The sequence below is a fragment of the Dryobates pubescens genome, unplaced genomic scaffold, assembly GCF_014839835.1.
Source record: "Dryobates pubescens isolate bDryPub1 unplaced genomic scaffold, bDryPub1.pri scaffold_93_arrow_ctg1, whole genome shotgun sequence".
Lineage (NCBI taxonomy): Eukaryota > Metazoa > Chordata > Aves > Piciformes > Picidae > Dryobates > Dryobates pubescens.
Window position 1 is genome coordinate 27947 of NW_026530811.1, and position 12376 is coordinate 40322.

The 12376-nt window shown below is 73.0% G+C and overlaps 1 protein-coding gene across 1 annotated transcript; it reads left to right on the top strand.

Moving 5' to 3' along the window:
* The first annotated feature begins 97 nt into the window (after positions 1 to 97).
* Positions 98 to 6251, top strand: CUNH1orf43 (chromosome unknown C1orf43 homolog). Its single transcript, XM_054179595.1, has 7 exons — positions 98 to 230; positions 817 to 918; positions 1859 to 1967; positions 2761 to 2814; positions 3355 to 3512; positions 4866 to 4924; positions 6045 to 6251. The coding sequence occupies exons 1-7, from the start codon at positions 162 to 164 to the stop codon at positions 6241 to 6243; spliced, it is 750 nt and encodes a 249-aa protein (XP_054035570.1). The 5' UTR covers positions 98 to 161; the 3' UTR covers positions 6244 to 6251.
* The last annotated feature ends 6125 nt before the right edge of the window (positions 6252 to 12376 follow it).

Sequence of the window (12376 nt, forward strand, 5' to 3'; positions counted from 1 at the left end):
AGGGGCTGGGGAGCGCGGGGGGGGTGGGCGTGGTGTGCGTGGTGTGCGTATTGTGCGTGGTGTGCGTGGTGTGCGTAGGGCGGCGCGGCGCCGGTCACGTGGGGAGGGCGCAGCCAGGCCTCGGCCGCCGCCATGTTGTGCGGCCCCGCGGCGGCCCGGGGATGGCGGCGGCCGGCAGCAACTGGCTCTCGGGGGTCAACGTGGTGCTGGTGATGGCCTACGGCAGCCTCGTGAGCCGCAGGGGCGGGGAGGGGCGGGGGGAAGGGGTGGGGGTGGGGCCTGGGGCGGCGGTGGGGCAGGGCCTGGGGCCGGGCCTGGGGGCGGCTGTGGGGCCCCTATGAAGCTGATCGTGGGGCTGCTTGTGGGGCTGATCTTGAGGTGGTTGTGGGGCAGGGCCTGCGGCGGCTGTGGGGCTCCCGTGGGGCCGGGCAGCGGCTGGCTGTGGGGCTCCCGTGGGGCCGGGCAGGGGCTGCCCTGGGGCTGGGCCTAGGGTGCTTGTGGGGCTGCTCCTGGGGCTGATCTTGGGGTGGTTGTGGGGCTGGGCCTGGGGCAGCTGTGGGGCCCCTGTAAGGCCGGGCTGGGGCTGGCTGTGGGGCTCCCGTGGGGCCGGGCAGGGGCTGCCCCGGGGCTCATCTCGGGCTGGCCGTGGGGGCTTCCAGAGGCCGATTTTGGGCTGGCCGTGGGGGCTCCCGTGGGGTCGATCCCGGGGCTCCCGTGGGGCGGGGACCCGCGGGGGGGCTGCCCCCGGGGCGCGGTGCTGGGGGGAGCCCGGCAGAGCCCCCGGGGGGGGGGCGCTGAGCCCCGGCCCCGCCGCAGGTCTTTGTGCTGCTCTTCATCTTCGTCAAGCGGCAGATCATGAGGTTCGCCATGAAGTCCCGGCGGGGGCCGCACGTCCCGGTGGGGCAGCACGCCCCCAAGGTGGGGCCTGGCCCCCCCCTCCTCCCCCTGGGGACCTCTCCCTCCTCTGCTGTCCCCCAACGGAGCTGAGCCCCCGGGGAGGGCTGGGCAGAGCCTCCTCCCGGGCAGGACCTTCCCACACCCCTGCCCCGGGTCCCCCGGCCCTGCTCCTGTCCCCCCCTGCCCTCCCCCCGGCCCTGCTCCTGTCCCCCCCTGCCCTCCCCCCGGCCCTGCTCCTGTCCCCCCCTGCCCTCCCCCCGGCCCTGCTCCTGTCCCCCCCCCTGCCCTCCCCCCGGCCCTGCTCCTGTCCCCCCCTGCCCCGGGTCCCCCGGCCCTGCTCCTGTCCCCCCCTGCCCCGGGTCCCCCGGCCCTGCTCCTGTCCCCCCCTGCCCTCCCCCCGGCCCTGCTCCTGTCCCCCCCTGCCCTCTCCCCGGCCCTGCTCCTGTCCCCCCCTGCCCTCCCCCAGCCCTGCTCCTGTCCCTCTCTGCCCTCCCCCCTGCCCTGCTCCTGTCCCCCCCTGCCCTCCCCCCGGCCCTGCTCCTATCTCCCCCTGCCCTCCCCCCGGCCCTGCTCCTGTCGCCCCCCGGCCCTCCCCCCGGCCCTGCTCCTGTCCCCCCTGGCCCTGCTCCTGTCCCCCCCTGCCCTCCCCCCGGCCCTGCTCCTGTCCCCCCCCGGCCCTGCTCCTGTCCCCCCCTGCCCTCCCCCAGCCCTGCTCCTGTCCCCCCCTGCCCTCCCCCCGGCCCTGCTCCTGTCCCCCCCCGGCCCTGCTCCTGTCCCCCCCCTGCCCTCCCCCAGCCCTGCTCCTGTCCCCCCCTGCCCTCCCCCCGGGCCGGGCAGAGCCTCCTCCCGTGGAGGTCTTTCCCCTGGATCTTCGAGGGCCTCCCCCCGGGGCTTTGCCTCTCCCCCTGTGCTCCTCCGAGCCGGCTGAGGGCTCTGAGCGCTGCCTCCGCTCCCTGGGCAGGACCTGAAGGAGGAAATTGACCTCCGGCTCTCCAGGGTGCAGGACATCAAGTACGAGCCGCAGCTGCTGGCCGAGGATGACTGCAGGCTGCTGCAGCTGGAGACACAAGGTAGCTGCAGCTGCTCTGCCAGGGCTGCAGCCCCCAGAGCCCCCCAGAGCCCCCCCGCAGCCCCCAGAGCCCCCAGCCCCTGCCTGGGGCCAGCAGCTCCTTCCCTGCCCTCTTGGTGGTCCTCAACACGAGCTGGGGTCTGCTCCAACTCCAGCCTCTCTCCTGCTGCTGGCCCTGGCAGGGGGCTCAGGGGGGGTCTCTGTGCCCTGCTGGCCCTGGCAGGGGGCTCAGGGGGGGGTCTCTGTGCCCTGCTGGCCCTGGCAGGGGGCTCAGGGGGGGTCTCTGTGCCCTGCTGGCCCCGGCAGGGGGCTCAGGGGGGGTCTCTGTTCCTTGCTGGCCCTGGCAGGGGGCTCAGGAGGGGTCTCTGTGCCCTGCTGGCCCTGGCAGGGGTCTCGGGGGGTCTCTGTGCCCTGCTGGCCCTGGCAGGGGGCTCAGGGGGGGTCTCTGTACCCTGCTGGCCCTGGCAGGGGGCTCAGGGGGGGTCTCTGTGCCCTGCTGGCCCTGGCAGGGGGCTCAGGGGGGGTCTCTGTGCCCTGCTGGCCCCGGCAGGGGGCTCAGGGGGGGTCTCTGTGCCCTGCTGGCCCTGGCAGGGGGCTCAGGGGGGGTCTCTGTGCCCTGCTGGCCCTGGCAGGGGGCTCAGGGGGGGTCTCTGTGCCCTGCTGGCCCTGGCAGGGGGCTCAGGGGGGGTCTCTGTGCCCTGCTGGCCCTGGCAGGGGGCTCAGGGGGGGTCTCTGTGCCCTGCTGGCCCTGGCAGGGGGCTCAGGGGGGGGTCTCTGGGGTCTCTCTTTGCCAGGCTGCTACAACTACCTGTACAGGATGAAGGCTCTGGATGCCATCAGGACCTCTGGTGAGGAAGCTGAGGGTGGGAGCAGGAGGGGAAGGGTGGGGAGGGGCCAGGGGGGGAGGGAGTGAAGGTTTGGGCAGCAGAGGGGGGAGGGACCAAAGGCTCTGGGCTGGGGGCTGCAGCTCATTCCCCTGCCCTGGGGGGAGGCTCAGTGAACCCCCAGCCTGTGAGGGGCTTCTGGGGCCCAGCCCTGCCCCATCCCCACCCCCCCTGGCACTCAGCACCACAGCTCCAGGAGACCCCCCCAGGGCTGGAGGCTGCACCACTGCCCCTGGGCAGCCTGGGCCAGGCCTGGGCCCAGCTGAACCCCCCCTGGGGCAGCCCTGAGCTCCTCTGCTCTGCCCCTGGCCCTTGGCACCAGAGCCCAACCCCCAGCCTGGCTCCAGCCTCCCCTGGGGCCTCCTGAGGCCATTTCTGCTCTGGGTCCTCAGGGGCTGGAGCCCAACCCTGCCCCGGCTGCAGCTGCCCCCAGGCGCCCCCCAGGAGCCCCCCAGGCGCCCCCCAGGTGCCCAGGGAGGGTCCTGTGCCTCCTGTGCCCTGCAGAGATCCCCTTCCAGGCCGAGGGTCGCTACCCCAGGTCCCTGCTGGGGAGGAACTTCTGTGCCTACCTGCTGGAGCTGCGCGGCGCCGGCAAGGGGCTGCGGAAGGCTCTGATCGACCTCCTGCTGGACGGCTACGAGAGCGCCCGCTACGGCACGGGGGTGAGGCCTGGCACCCCCTGGCACCCCCTGGTACCCCCCTGGCACCCCCCTGGTACCCCCTGGCACCCCCCTGGCACACACACACCCCCGCTACGGCACGGGGGTGAGGCCTGGCACCCCTGGCACCCCCCTGGCACCACCCTGGTACCCCCTGGCACACACCCCCCCCCGCTACGGCACGGGGGTGAGGCCTGGCACCCCTGGCACCCCCCTGGCACCACCCTGGTACCCCCTGGCACACACACCCCCCCGCTACGGCACGGGGGTGAGGCCTGGCACACCCCTGGCACCCCCTGGTACCCCCTGGTACCCCCTGGCACACACACCCCCCCCGCTACGGCACGGGGGTGAGGCCTGGCACCCCCCTGGCACCATCCGGGACCCCCTGGCACCATTCAGAACTCCCTGGCACCCCCCTGGCACCACCCTGGCACCCCCCTGGCACCCCCTGGCACCACCCCTGGCACACCCCTGGCACCCCCTGGCACCCCTGGCACCACCCCTGGCACCACCCCTGGCACACACACCCCCCCGCTACGGCACGGGGGTGAGGCCTGGCACCCCCCTGGCACCCCCTGGTACCCCCTGGTACCCCCTGGCACCACCCCTGGCACACACACCCCCCCGCTACGGCACGGGGGTGAGGCCTGGCACCCTGGCACCCCCCTGGCAGCACCCTGGTACCCCCTGGCACACACACCCCCCCGCTACGGCACGGGGGTGAGGCCTGGCACCCTGGCACCACCCTGGCACCACCCTGGCACCACCCCTGGCACCCCCCCTGGTACCCCCTGGCACCCCCCTGGCACACACATCCCCCCGCTATGGCACGGGGGTGAGGCCTGGCACCCTGGCAGCCCCCTGGCACCCCTGGCACCCCCCTGGTACCCCCCTGGTACCCCCTGGCACCCCCTGGCACCCCCCTGGTACCCCCTGGCACCCCCCTGGCACACACACACCCCCGCTACGGCACGGGGGTGAGGCCTGGCACCCCTGGCACCACCCTGGCACCACCCCTGGCACCCCCCTGGTACCCCCCTGGCACCCCCCTGGCACACACCCCCGCTACGGCACAGGGATGAGGCCTGGCACCCCTGGCACCCCCCTGGCACCACCCCTGGTACCCCCTGGCACCACCCTGGTACCCCCCTGGCAGCACCCTGGCACACACACACCCCCGCTACGGCACGGGGGTGAGGCCTGGCACCCCCCTGGCACCCCCCTGGCACCCCCCCGGTACCCCCTGGCACCCCCTGGCACCCCTCAGCCTTTCCCCCCTCCCCCACACTTCCCCCCCCAGCCTGTGCCCTGCCCACCTTGCCCCCCCCAGCCCCCCCTGCTCTCTGCCCGCAGGTCTTCGGCAAGTCTGAGTACCTGAGGTACCAGGAGGCCCTGAACGAGCTGGCCAGCCTGTGAGTGCCAGGGGGTGCCAGCCTGGGGGTGCCAGGGGGCTGTGGGGGTACCCATCCTGCCGGGGGGGGCTCTGGGGGCGCTGTGGGCTGCCAGGGGAAAGCTTTGGAGGTTGCCAGTCCTGCTGGAGAGGGTTTTGGGGGTGCCCATCCTGCTGGGGGAGGGCTGTGGGCACCGCTGTGGGCTGTGCTGCCAGGCTGGCAGCCTGGGGCTGGCAGCTCTCAGCCTGGCTGTGCCCTGCCCACAGCACCAGGGCCTGGGCGGGCAGCAGCCTGGGGCTGGCAGCAGCCTGGGGCTGGCAGCAGCCTGGGGCTGGCAGCTCTGAGCCTGGCAGCTCTGAGCCTGGCAGCCCAGCCTGGCAGCCCAGCTTGGCAGCTCTGAGCCTGGCAGCTGATCCTGCTGTGCCCTGCCCGCAGCACCAGGGCCCGGGCTGGCAGCTCTCAGCCTGGCAGCTCTCAGCCTGGCAGCTCTCAGCCTGGCAGCCCAGCCTGGCAGCCCAGCCTGGCAGCTCTGAGCCTGGCAGCTGATCCTGCTGTGCCCTGCCCGCAGCACCAGGGCCCGGGCTGGCAGCTCTCAGCCTGGCAGCTCTCAGCCTGGCAGCCCAGCCTGGCAGCTCTGAGCCTGGCAGCCCAGCCTGGCAGCCCAGCCTGGCAGCTCTGAGCCTGGCAGCCCAGCCTGGCAGCTCTCAGCCTGGCAGCTCTCAGCCTGGCAGCCCAGCCTGGCAGCCCAGCCTGGCAGCTCTCAGCCTGGCAGCCCAGCCTGGCAGCTGATCCTGCTGTGCCCTGCCCGCAGCACCAGGGCCCGGGCGGGCAGCAGCCTGGGGCTGGCAGCAGCCTGGGGCTGGCAGCTCTGAGCCTGGCAGCTCTGAGCCTGGCAGCTCTGAGCCTGGCAGCTCTCAGCCTGGCAGCTCTGAACCTGGCAGCCCAGCCTGGCAGCTGATCCTGCTGTGCCCTGCCCGCAGCACCAGGGCCCGGGCGGGCAGCAGCCTGGGGCTGGCAGCTCTCAGCCTGGCAGCTCTCAGCCTGGCAGCCCAGCCTGGCAGCCCATCCTGGCAGCTCTGAGCCTGGCAGCCCAGCCTGGCAGCCCAGCCTGGCAGCTGATCCTGCTGTGCCCTGCCCGCAGCACCAGGGCCCGGGCGGGCAGCAGCCTTCGCCAGCATCAGTCTGCGGCCAAGGACCTGACGCAGGGCCCCGAGGGCCCTGGCCCGGCCACCATCCAGGTCACCTACCTGCCCTCGGGGCAGAGGAGCAAGAGGGCCAAGCACTTCCTGGAGCTGAAGAGCTTCAAGGACAACTACAACACCCTGGAGAGCACCCTCTGAGGGGCAGCAGCCCCCTGGCAGCGCCGTGCCAGCCGTGCCAGCCGTGCCAGCCGTGCCCGCCGTGCCCGCGGCCTCCTCCGGGCCCCGGCCTGCTCCTGGCGGAGCCCTGGGGCTGCTGCTCTGCCTCTGCAGCCCGGTGGGCATCAGCCCCCTCAGCACCACGGGGCTGGGACAGGATGGGGCCTGAGCCTGGCAGAGCCTGGCCCCTGCTGCCTCCCCCCTGGCAGCCTTGGGGGTGCCCCCGCGGGCAGGCAGCTGCTGCAGCCCTGCTGTCTGTCTGTCTGTCTGTCTGTCTGTCTGTCTGTCTGTCCTGGGGCTGGCAGCCTCTGGAGCTGAGCCTGGAGCTGAGCCTGGGGGCACTGCAGAGTCTGGAGGCCGCTGCCCAGGCTGAGCAACCTCCCTGGGCTGTGGTTCCTCCTGCTGCAGCTGGGCACCTGGGCACCCCTTGGGCAGGCAGCCACCAGCTGGCACCCCCCTGCCCCACCTCGGGGTTGGGGGGGGGGGAAGCTTTCCTCCTGCTCTCACCAGCGCCAGCTGCAAGCTCCTGGCCCCCAACTTGGCATCTGGGCCCTGCCAGGCCCCCAGCGGGACCCCAGGGTGCTGGGGGGCACCAGGAGGGGCACTGCCCCCCCCAGGGCCTCGCCCCAGGGCCTGGCACCCCTTTGAGGTTGGTGTTTAATAAAAGGAGTTGACCCCCAAGGTGCCAACAGTCTCCAAGTGTGGGACCCCTCCCTGCCACCCCCTCCCTGCCACCCCCTCCCTGCCACCCCCACACCCCCCCAGGGTGGTCCAAGCCTTCCTTTGCCCTCCTGATGCTGCCACCCTGCCCAGGGTGCTGCCAAAGGGGGGGGGGGGCTGGTGCCAGGGGGGGGTCCTGGGCACTGGGCATGGCAGTGGGCAGCAGCCAGAGCCCCTTGCTGGGGTGGGAGGGGGCTGGGCTGGGGGCTGGGGGGCAGCATCCCTCTCGTGGGGGTTAATGAGGAGACCCCCAGAGGGGGTTGGGTGGGAAGGGAGCCTCAGAGCTGCTCCCTGCAGCCAGCAGGGCCAGGCCTGAGCTGAGCCCAACCTGAGCTGAGCCCAACCTGAGCTGAGCCCAAACCGAGCTGAGTCCAGACCAAGCTGAGCTGAGCTGGTGCCAGCCAGGGGGCAGCTCCCAGCCTGGGCCAGGCCTGGGCCAAGCCTGCAGGGGCAGAAATTGTTCCTCCTGGGCCCAGCTGAACCTCCCCTGGGGCAGCCCTGAGCTCCTCTGCTCTGCCCCTGGCCCTTGGCACCGGAGCCCAACCCCCAGCCTGGCTCCAGCCTCATCCCAGGGAGCTGCAGGGAGCCAGGAGGTCTCCCCCCAGCCTCCTCCTCCCCACCCCCACAGCTCCCTCAGCCCCTTCCCCACCTTCCCTGCCCTTCCCACCCCCTCGATGTCCTCCTGGCCCTCAGGAGCCCAACCCTGCCCCCAGGCTGCCAGCTGTGCCCAGCCCTGGGGGGGGGCACAATCCCTGCCCTGCTCCTCTGCCCACACCAGTGCCACCCAGATGCCCACAGCTGGCAGCGTGGTTGCAGCTCTGCAGCTGCCAGCTCCCTGCTCCTGGGCAGGCCAGGAGGTGGCAGCAGGGGCAGTGCCAGCCTCGAGGCTCTGCAGCTGGGGCTCACCAAGCCAGGCTGCTGCTGTGCCCCTGTGCCCCTGTGCCCCTGTGCCATGCTCCTGTGCCCTGTGCCCCTGTGCCATGCTCCTGTCCCCTGTGCCACGCTTCCATCCCCTGTGCCACGCTGCTCCTGGCACAACCCCTCAGCAGAGGGCAGAGCAGTGTGCCCAGGCTGGTGCCATGCTGCTTGCACCCCCCCCCCAGCCCGGGCCCCCCCCCCCCGGAACCACCTCAGCTGCTCCCCAGCTGGGGAGGGGCTCTGTGCCCTCTGCCTGTGCCCGACCTTGGCGCCCCCCAGCCCCGGGGCCCATCAGCCGCTGCCCTGCCGCAGTTATTGGCAGGGCCGGGGGCCGCGGGGCCGGCGCCCCCCCCGCGCCCGGCCCTTCATTAGCTCTGCTGTCTGCTCGCATCACATCAGCCCCTGGCGCCCTGCTGCTGCCCCCCCGCTGCCCCCTCCGCCCGGGCTGGCGATGGGGCAGGGGCTGTGCCGACCCTCCCCCCACGGCACTCGGGGCTCTGCCCCGCGTCCTGCCCCCCCCCCCCCCCCCCCCCTTTGCACCCCTTGTTGGTTGCCCTCCACCCCCAGCCCAGAATTCCCCAACCCCAGCGCCGTGGGGGCCGGGAAAGGACCTCCGAGGATGCCCTCCCGCTCCAGCAGGGGCACCCGGAGCAGGCTGCCCGGGCTGGCAGTGCCCAGCGCCGTGTGCCCTGGCACCCCGAGAGCCCCTGAGCGCCCCTGGGGCTGGGCACCCCCAGCGCCCACCCCAGGCTGGGTCGAGGATGGGAGGGGGTGGGGGGGGGTCCTGATTTTGTCACCCAGCTGTGCCCAGCACCGGGGGGGGGCAAAGGGGGAGTGGGTTGGGGGGTTGGGGGCACCCGGGGCGGCCGGGAGGGTCCCCAAATGAAGGGGACAAGGACTGGAGGGGAGGGCGCAGGGGGGGCCCAGAGCCCAAGCTCGGGCCGGGGCTCGTCCTTGGGCAGGGTCACTGCGACCCCTCCGCGCTGCGGACGGAGCCCCCCCCCCCGGGCCCGGCCGGCTGCCTCCTATCGACGGCTCCGCTAATGACGGCGGCGCCCCCCGGGGGCGGGGGGCAGCGGCGGGGGGCATCGACCCGCATCGATCAGCAGCGCCAAGGGCACGGGGGGGGGGCTGCAGAAGGGGGGCAGGGGGCGTCGGTTGCCCGGGGGGGGGTTAGGAGTTGATGGGAAGCAGCCCACGTGTGCGGGGTCCGGCGCGGCTATAAACGCAGCCCCGGCGACCCCCGAGCCCCAGAGCGCCGCCGAGGAGCGACCCCCGCCCCGAGCCAGCCCAGGTAAGGCAGGGCACGGACCTGGGGTCCCCTCGGGAGGGGCGGGCAGCGCTGCCAGCTGCGCCGTGCCAGGCCGTGCCGTGCCCAGGTGTGCCAGGAGGTTGTCCCTGCTCCGCTTCTGTGCCCGCGGGAGGCTGCCGCCGGCTTGGGCACCGGGTGCCAGGGCACCTGGGTGCCAGCTCGGGCAACCAGAGGGGGTCCGGGCCGGCGAGGAGAGGGCAGGGTGGTGCCCACGGGGTCCTGCCTGGGCACCCAGCTGGAAGAGAGGAGGTCGGGAGGGGAGAGGGGGAAGAAACTCTGCACGGAGAGGGTCAGGAGGCGCTGGGGGAGGCTGCCCCTGGGGGGCTGTGGATGGCTCCTCCCTGGGGGTGCTCAGGGCCAGGCTGGATGAGGCCTTCAGGGACCTGGGCTGGGTGCAGGTTGGAGGTCGTCCAGGCCCAAGGGCTTGGTCCGTGGCAGGGGGCTCGGAACCGGATGAGCTTCAGGACCCTTCCCACCCAAACCATTCCCTGAGCGCCTCCAGCGGCCTGGGGCTGGACCTGGGTGGTCCTCGAGGTCCCTCCCAAAGCCTTCTGCGGCTGCCTGGGCTGGGGGGAGGGGTCCCTGCCCGCGGCAGGGGGCTTGGGACCGGATCAGCTTCAAGGTCCCTTCCAACCCAACCCCTCCCAGGAGCGCCCTGAGCCCCCCGGGCTGGGGGGAGGATCCCCCTTGCCCCACTGCCCAGGGGCCTGGAGCTGGCTGAGCTCTGAGAGCCCTTCCGACCCCAGCCCCCTGCTGGGGGTCTCTGATTTAAATCCTCTCTCCCTTCTCCCTCCCTTCCTCCTCCTTCCCTCCTCCCTCCCTTCCTCCTCCTTCCCTTCCTCCTCCTTCCCTCCCTCCATTTCTCCCTTCTTCCCTCCCTCCTTCCCTCCCTCCTTCCCTCCCTTCTTTCCTCCCTTTCTCCCTCCCTCCTTCTTCTCTCCCTCCTTCCCTCCTCCCTCCCTTCCTCCTCCTTCCCTCCCTTCCTCCATTCCTCCCTCCTTCCCTCCCTCCCTCCTTCCCTCCCTCCTTTCCTCCCTTTCTTCCTCCCTCCTCCTCCTCTCCCTCCTTCCCTCCTTCCGTTCCTCCCTCCCTTTCTACCTCCTTTTCTCCCTCCTCTCCTCCCTCCTTCCTTCCTCCCTCCCCTTCTCCCTCCCTCCTTTCCTCCTTTCCTCCCTCTCTCCCTCTCTCCCTCCCCCACCTCTCAGCCTCTTTTGTTCTCCCCTTCTCTCCTCTCTTGCAGGGAGCTGAGGCCCCGGCTGCCCCCCGCCCCCGGGGGTGCCCCCCCGGCTGCCCCCCCGGCTGCCCCCCGGGGCCCCTGCCCGGCTCTGCCTGATATGTTTGATATTAGGTTGTTCGATGCAAACCCAACTGAATATCAAACATATTCCTCCAGCGCCAGGGCTGCCCAGCGCCCCCCCGGCCCGACGCTGCCCGCGGCCTCCCCAGGGCAGGCAAGAAGCCCGAAGGGTCCTCCCGTGCCCCCTCCCACAGCCCCTTCCCTCCCCGCCCCTTCCCCAACCCCCGGCCCCGCCCTCACCTCTGGGGGCTTGGAGGGGAGGAAGGCAGAGAGGGAGGGAGGGAGCCGGGGAGCTGCCAGCCTGGGGGGCTGGGGAGGGAGGGAAGGAGGAAAGGAGGGAGGGAGGGAGGGAGGGAGCCGGGGAGCTGCCAGCCTGGGGGGGCTGGGGAGGGAGGGAAGGAGGAAAGGAGGGAGGGAGGGAGGGAGCCGGGGAGCTGCCAGCCTGGGGGGCTGGGGAGGGAGGGAAGGAGGGAGGGAGGGAGCCGGGGAGCTGCCAGCTTGGGGGGCTGGGGAGGGAGGAAAGGAGGGAGGGAGGGAGCCGGGGAGCTGCCAGCCTCGGGGGCTGGCAGAGGTTTGGGATGGCAGCAGGGGCACCACCTGTCCCCTCCGCTCACGCCGGGCACGGCGCCGGGAGCCGGGGGCCTGGCCCCGTGCCCACCGCTGGCGTCGCTGCCCCCCGCGGGGTTTGGCTCCGGGCCGCGGGGGTGCGGAGGCCGCTCGGGACCCTTCGCGGGCACCACATCCCCCCCCCGGCACCCTGCCTGGGGAGCTGCCACCCTGGTGCCCCCTCCCCCCCCAGCTCCCCCCCAGCTCCTGCCCCCGAGTGGGTGGCACAGGGAGGGGGTCGTGGTGGGAGGTCCCAGGCTGGCTCCCGCGGCTGGCACAAGGAGATGCCAATCCCTGCCCACGCCCCAGGGCGTTTGCTCCTCCAGGTGCCAACAGCATCTTCTGCCCCGTGCCAAGCACCAGCGCGGCCAGAGCCGGGCACAGGGCACAGCTGGCTCCTGGAGGGCTCTGCTCCCCCCACGGCTGCCAGCTGAGCCCAAGCGATCTGTGCCAGGGGCTGCCGCTGAGGCCCTGCCTGAAACCGGCCCCGAGCTCAGCTCACCCCTCCCGTGCCCCAGGGAAATGCCAGCCCCGGGGGGCACCAAAGCATCCCCAGCCCCTGGTGAGCTGCAAACCAGGAGGGGACTTTGCTGCCAGTGCCACATGGTCCTGGCTCAGGGTCCTGAATGTGTCCCTGGGCAGGGCCGGGTGCCAGCTGTGCCCCCGAGGGGGGTGGGTGGCAGCTCAGTGTCCCTGGGCAGGGCCGGGTGCCAGCTGTGCCCCCGAGGGGGGTGGGTGGCAGCTCAGTGTCCCCGGGCAGGGCCGGGTGCCAGCTGTGCCCCCGAGGGGGGTGGGTGGCAGCTCAGTGTCCCTGGGCAGGGCCGGGTGCCAGCTGTGCCCCCGAGGGGGGTGGGTGGCAGCTCAGTGTCCCCAGGCAGGGCCGGGTGGCATCTCAGCCCCCCTGTGATGCCAGCCAAGGTGTCCCGTTGCAGAGGGGGTGCCAGGCAGCCAGAACAATGCAAGGACCCCACCCCCCCCGGCCCCTGGCACCGCTGCTTTTTATAACCTGCCCAGCTGTCCCCGAGAGCCCAAATAAGGTCCTGGGCACCGGCGACCCCCCGGGGGCAGACAATGGCCCCCCGGGCACAGACATTTTGGGAAGGTGGGCAGCAGCTCGGCCCAAGAAAGGCAAAGCCTTGGCAGCGGCGGGCAGGGCCGGGCCGGGCAGATAAAGAGGGCAGCGGGGCAGGGGCAGCGGCACTGCCAACCCCCCGCCCGCTCCGTGCCCGTCCCGCCGCCGGTGCCTGCTGCCGGTGCCCGCC

What these genes read in the sequence shown, in the direction of transcription:
- CUNH1orf43 (XM_054179595.1), top strand. Translation starts at nt 162, where the DNA reads ATGGCGGCGGCCGGCAGCAACTGGCTCTCGGGGGTCAACGTGGTGCTG. An exon ending in TGATGGCCTACGGCAGCCTC is followed by an intron (nt 231 to 816) that starts GTGAGCCGCAGG and finishes GCCCCGCCGCAG; the next exon opens with GTCTTTGTGCTGCTCTTCAT. An exon ending in TGGGGCAGCACGCCCCCAAG is followed by an intron (nt 919 to 1,858) that starts GTGGGGCCTGGC and finishes CTCCCTGGGCAG; the next exon opens with GACCTGAAGGAGGAAATTGA.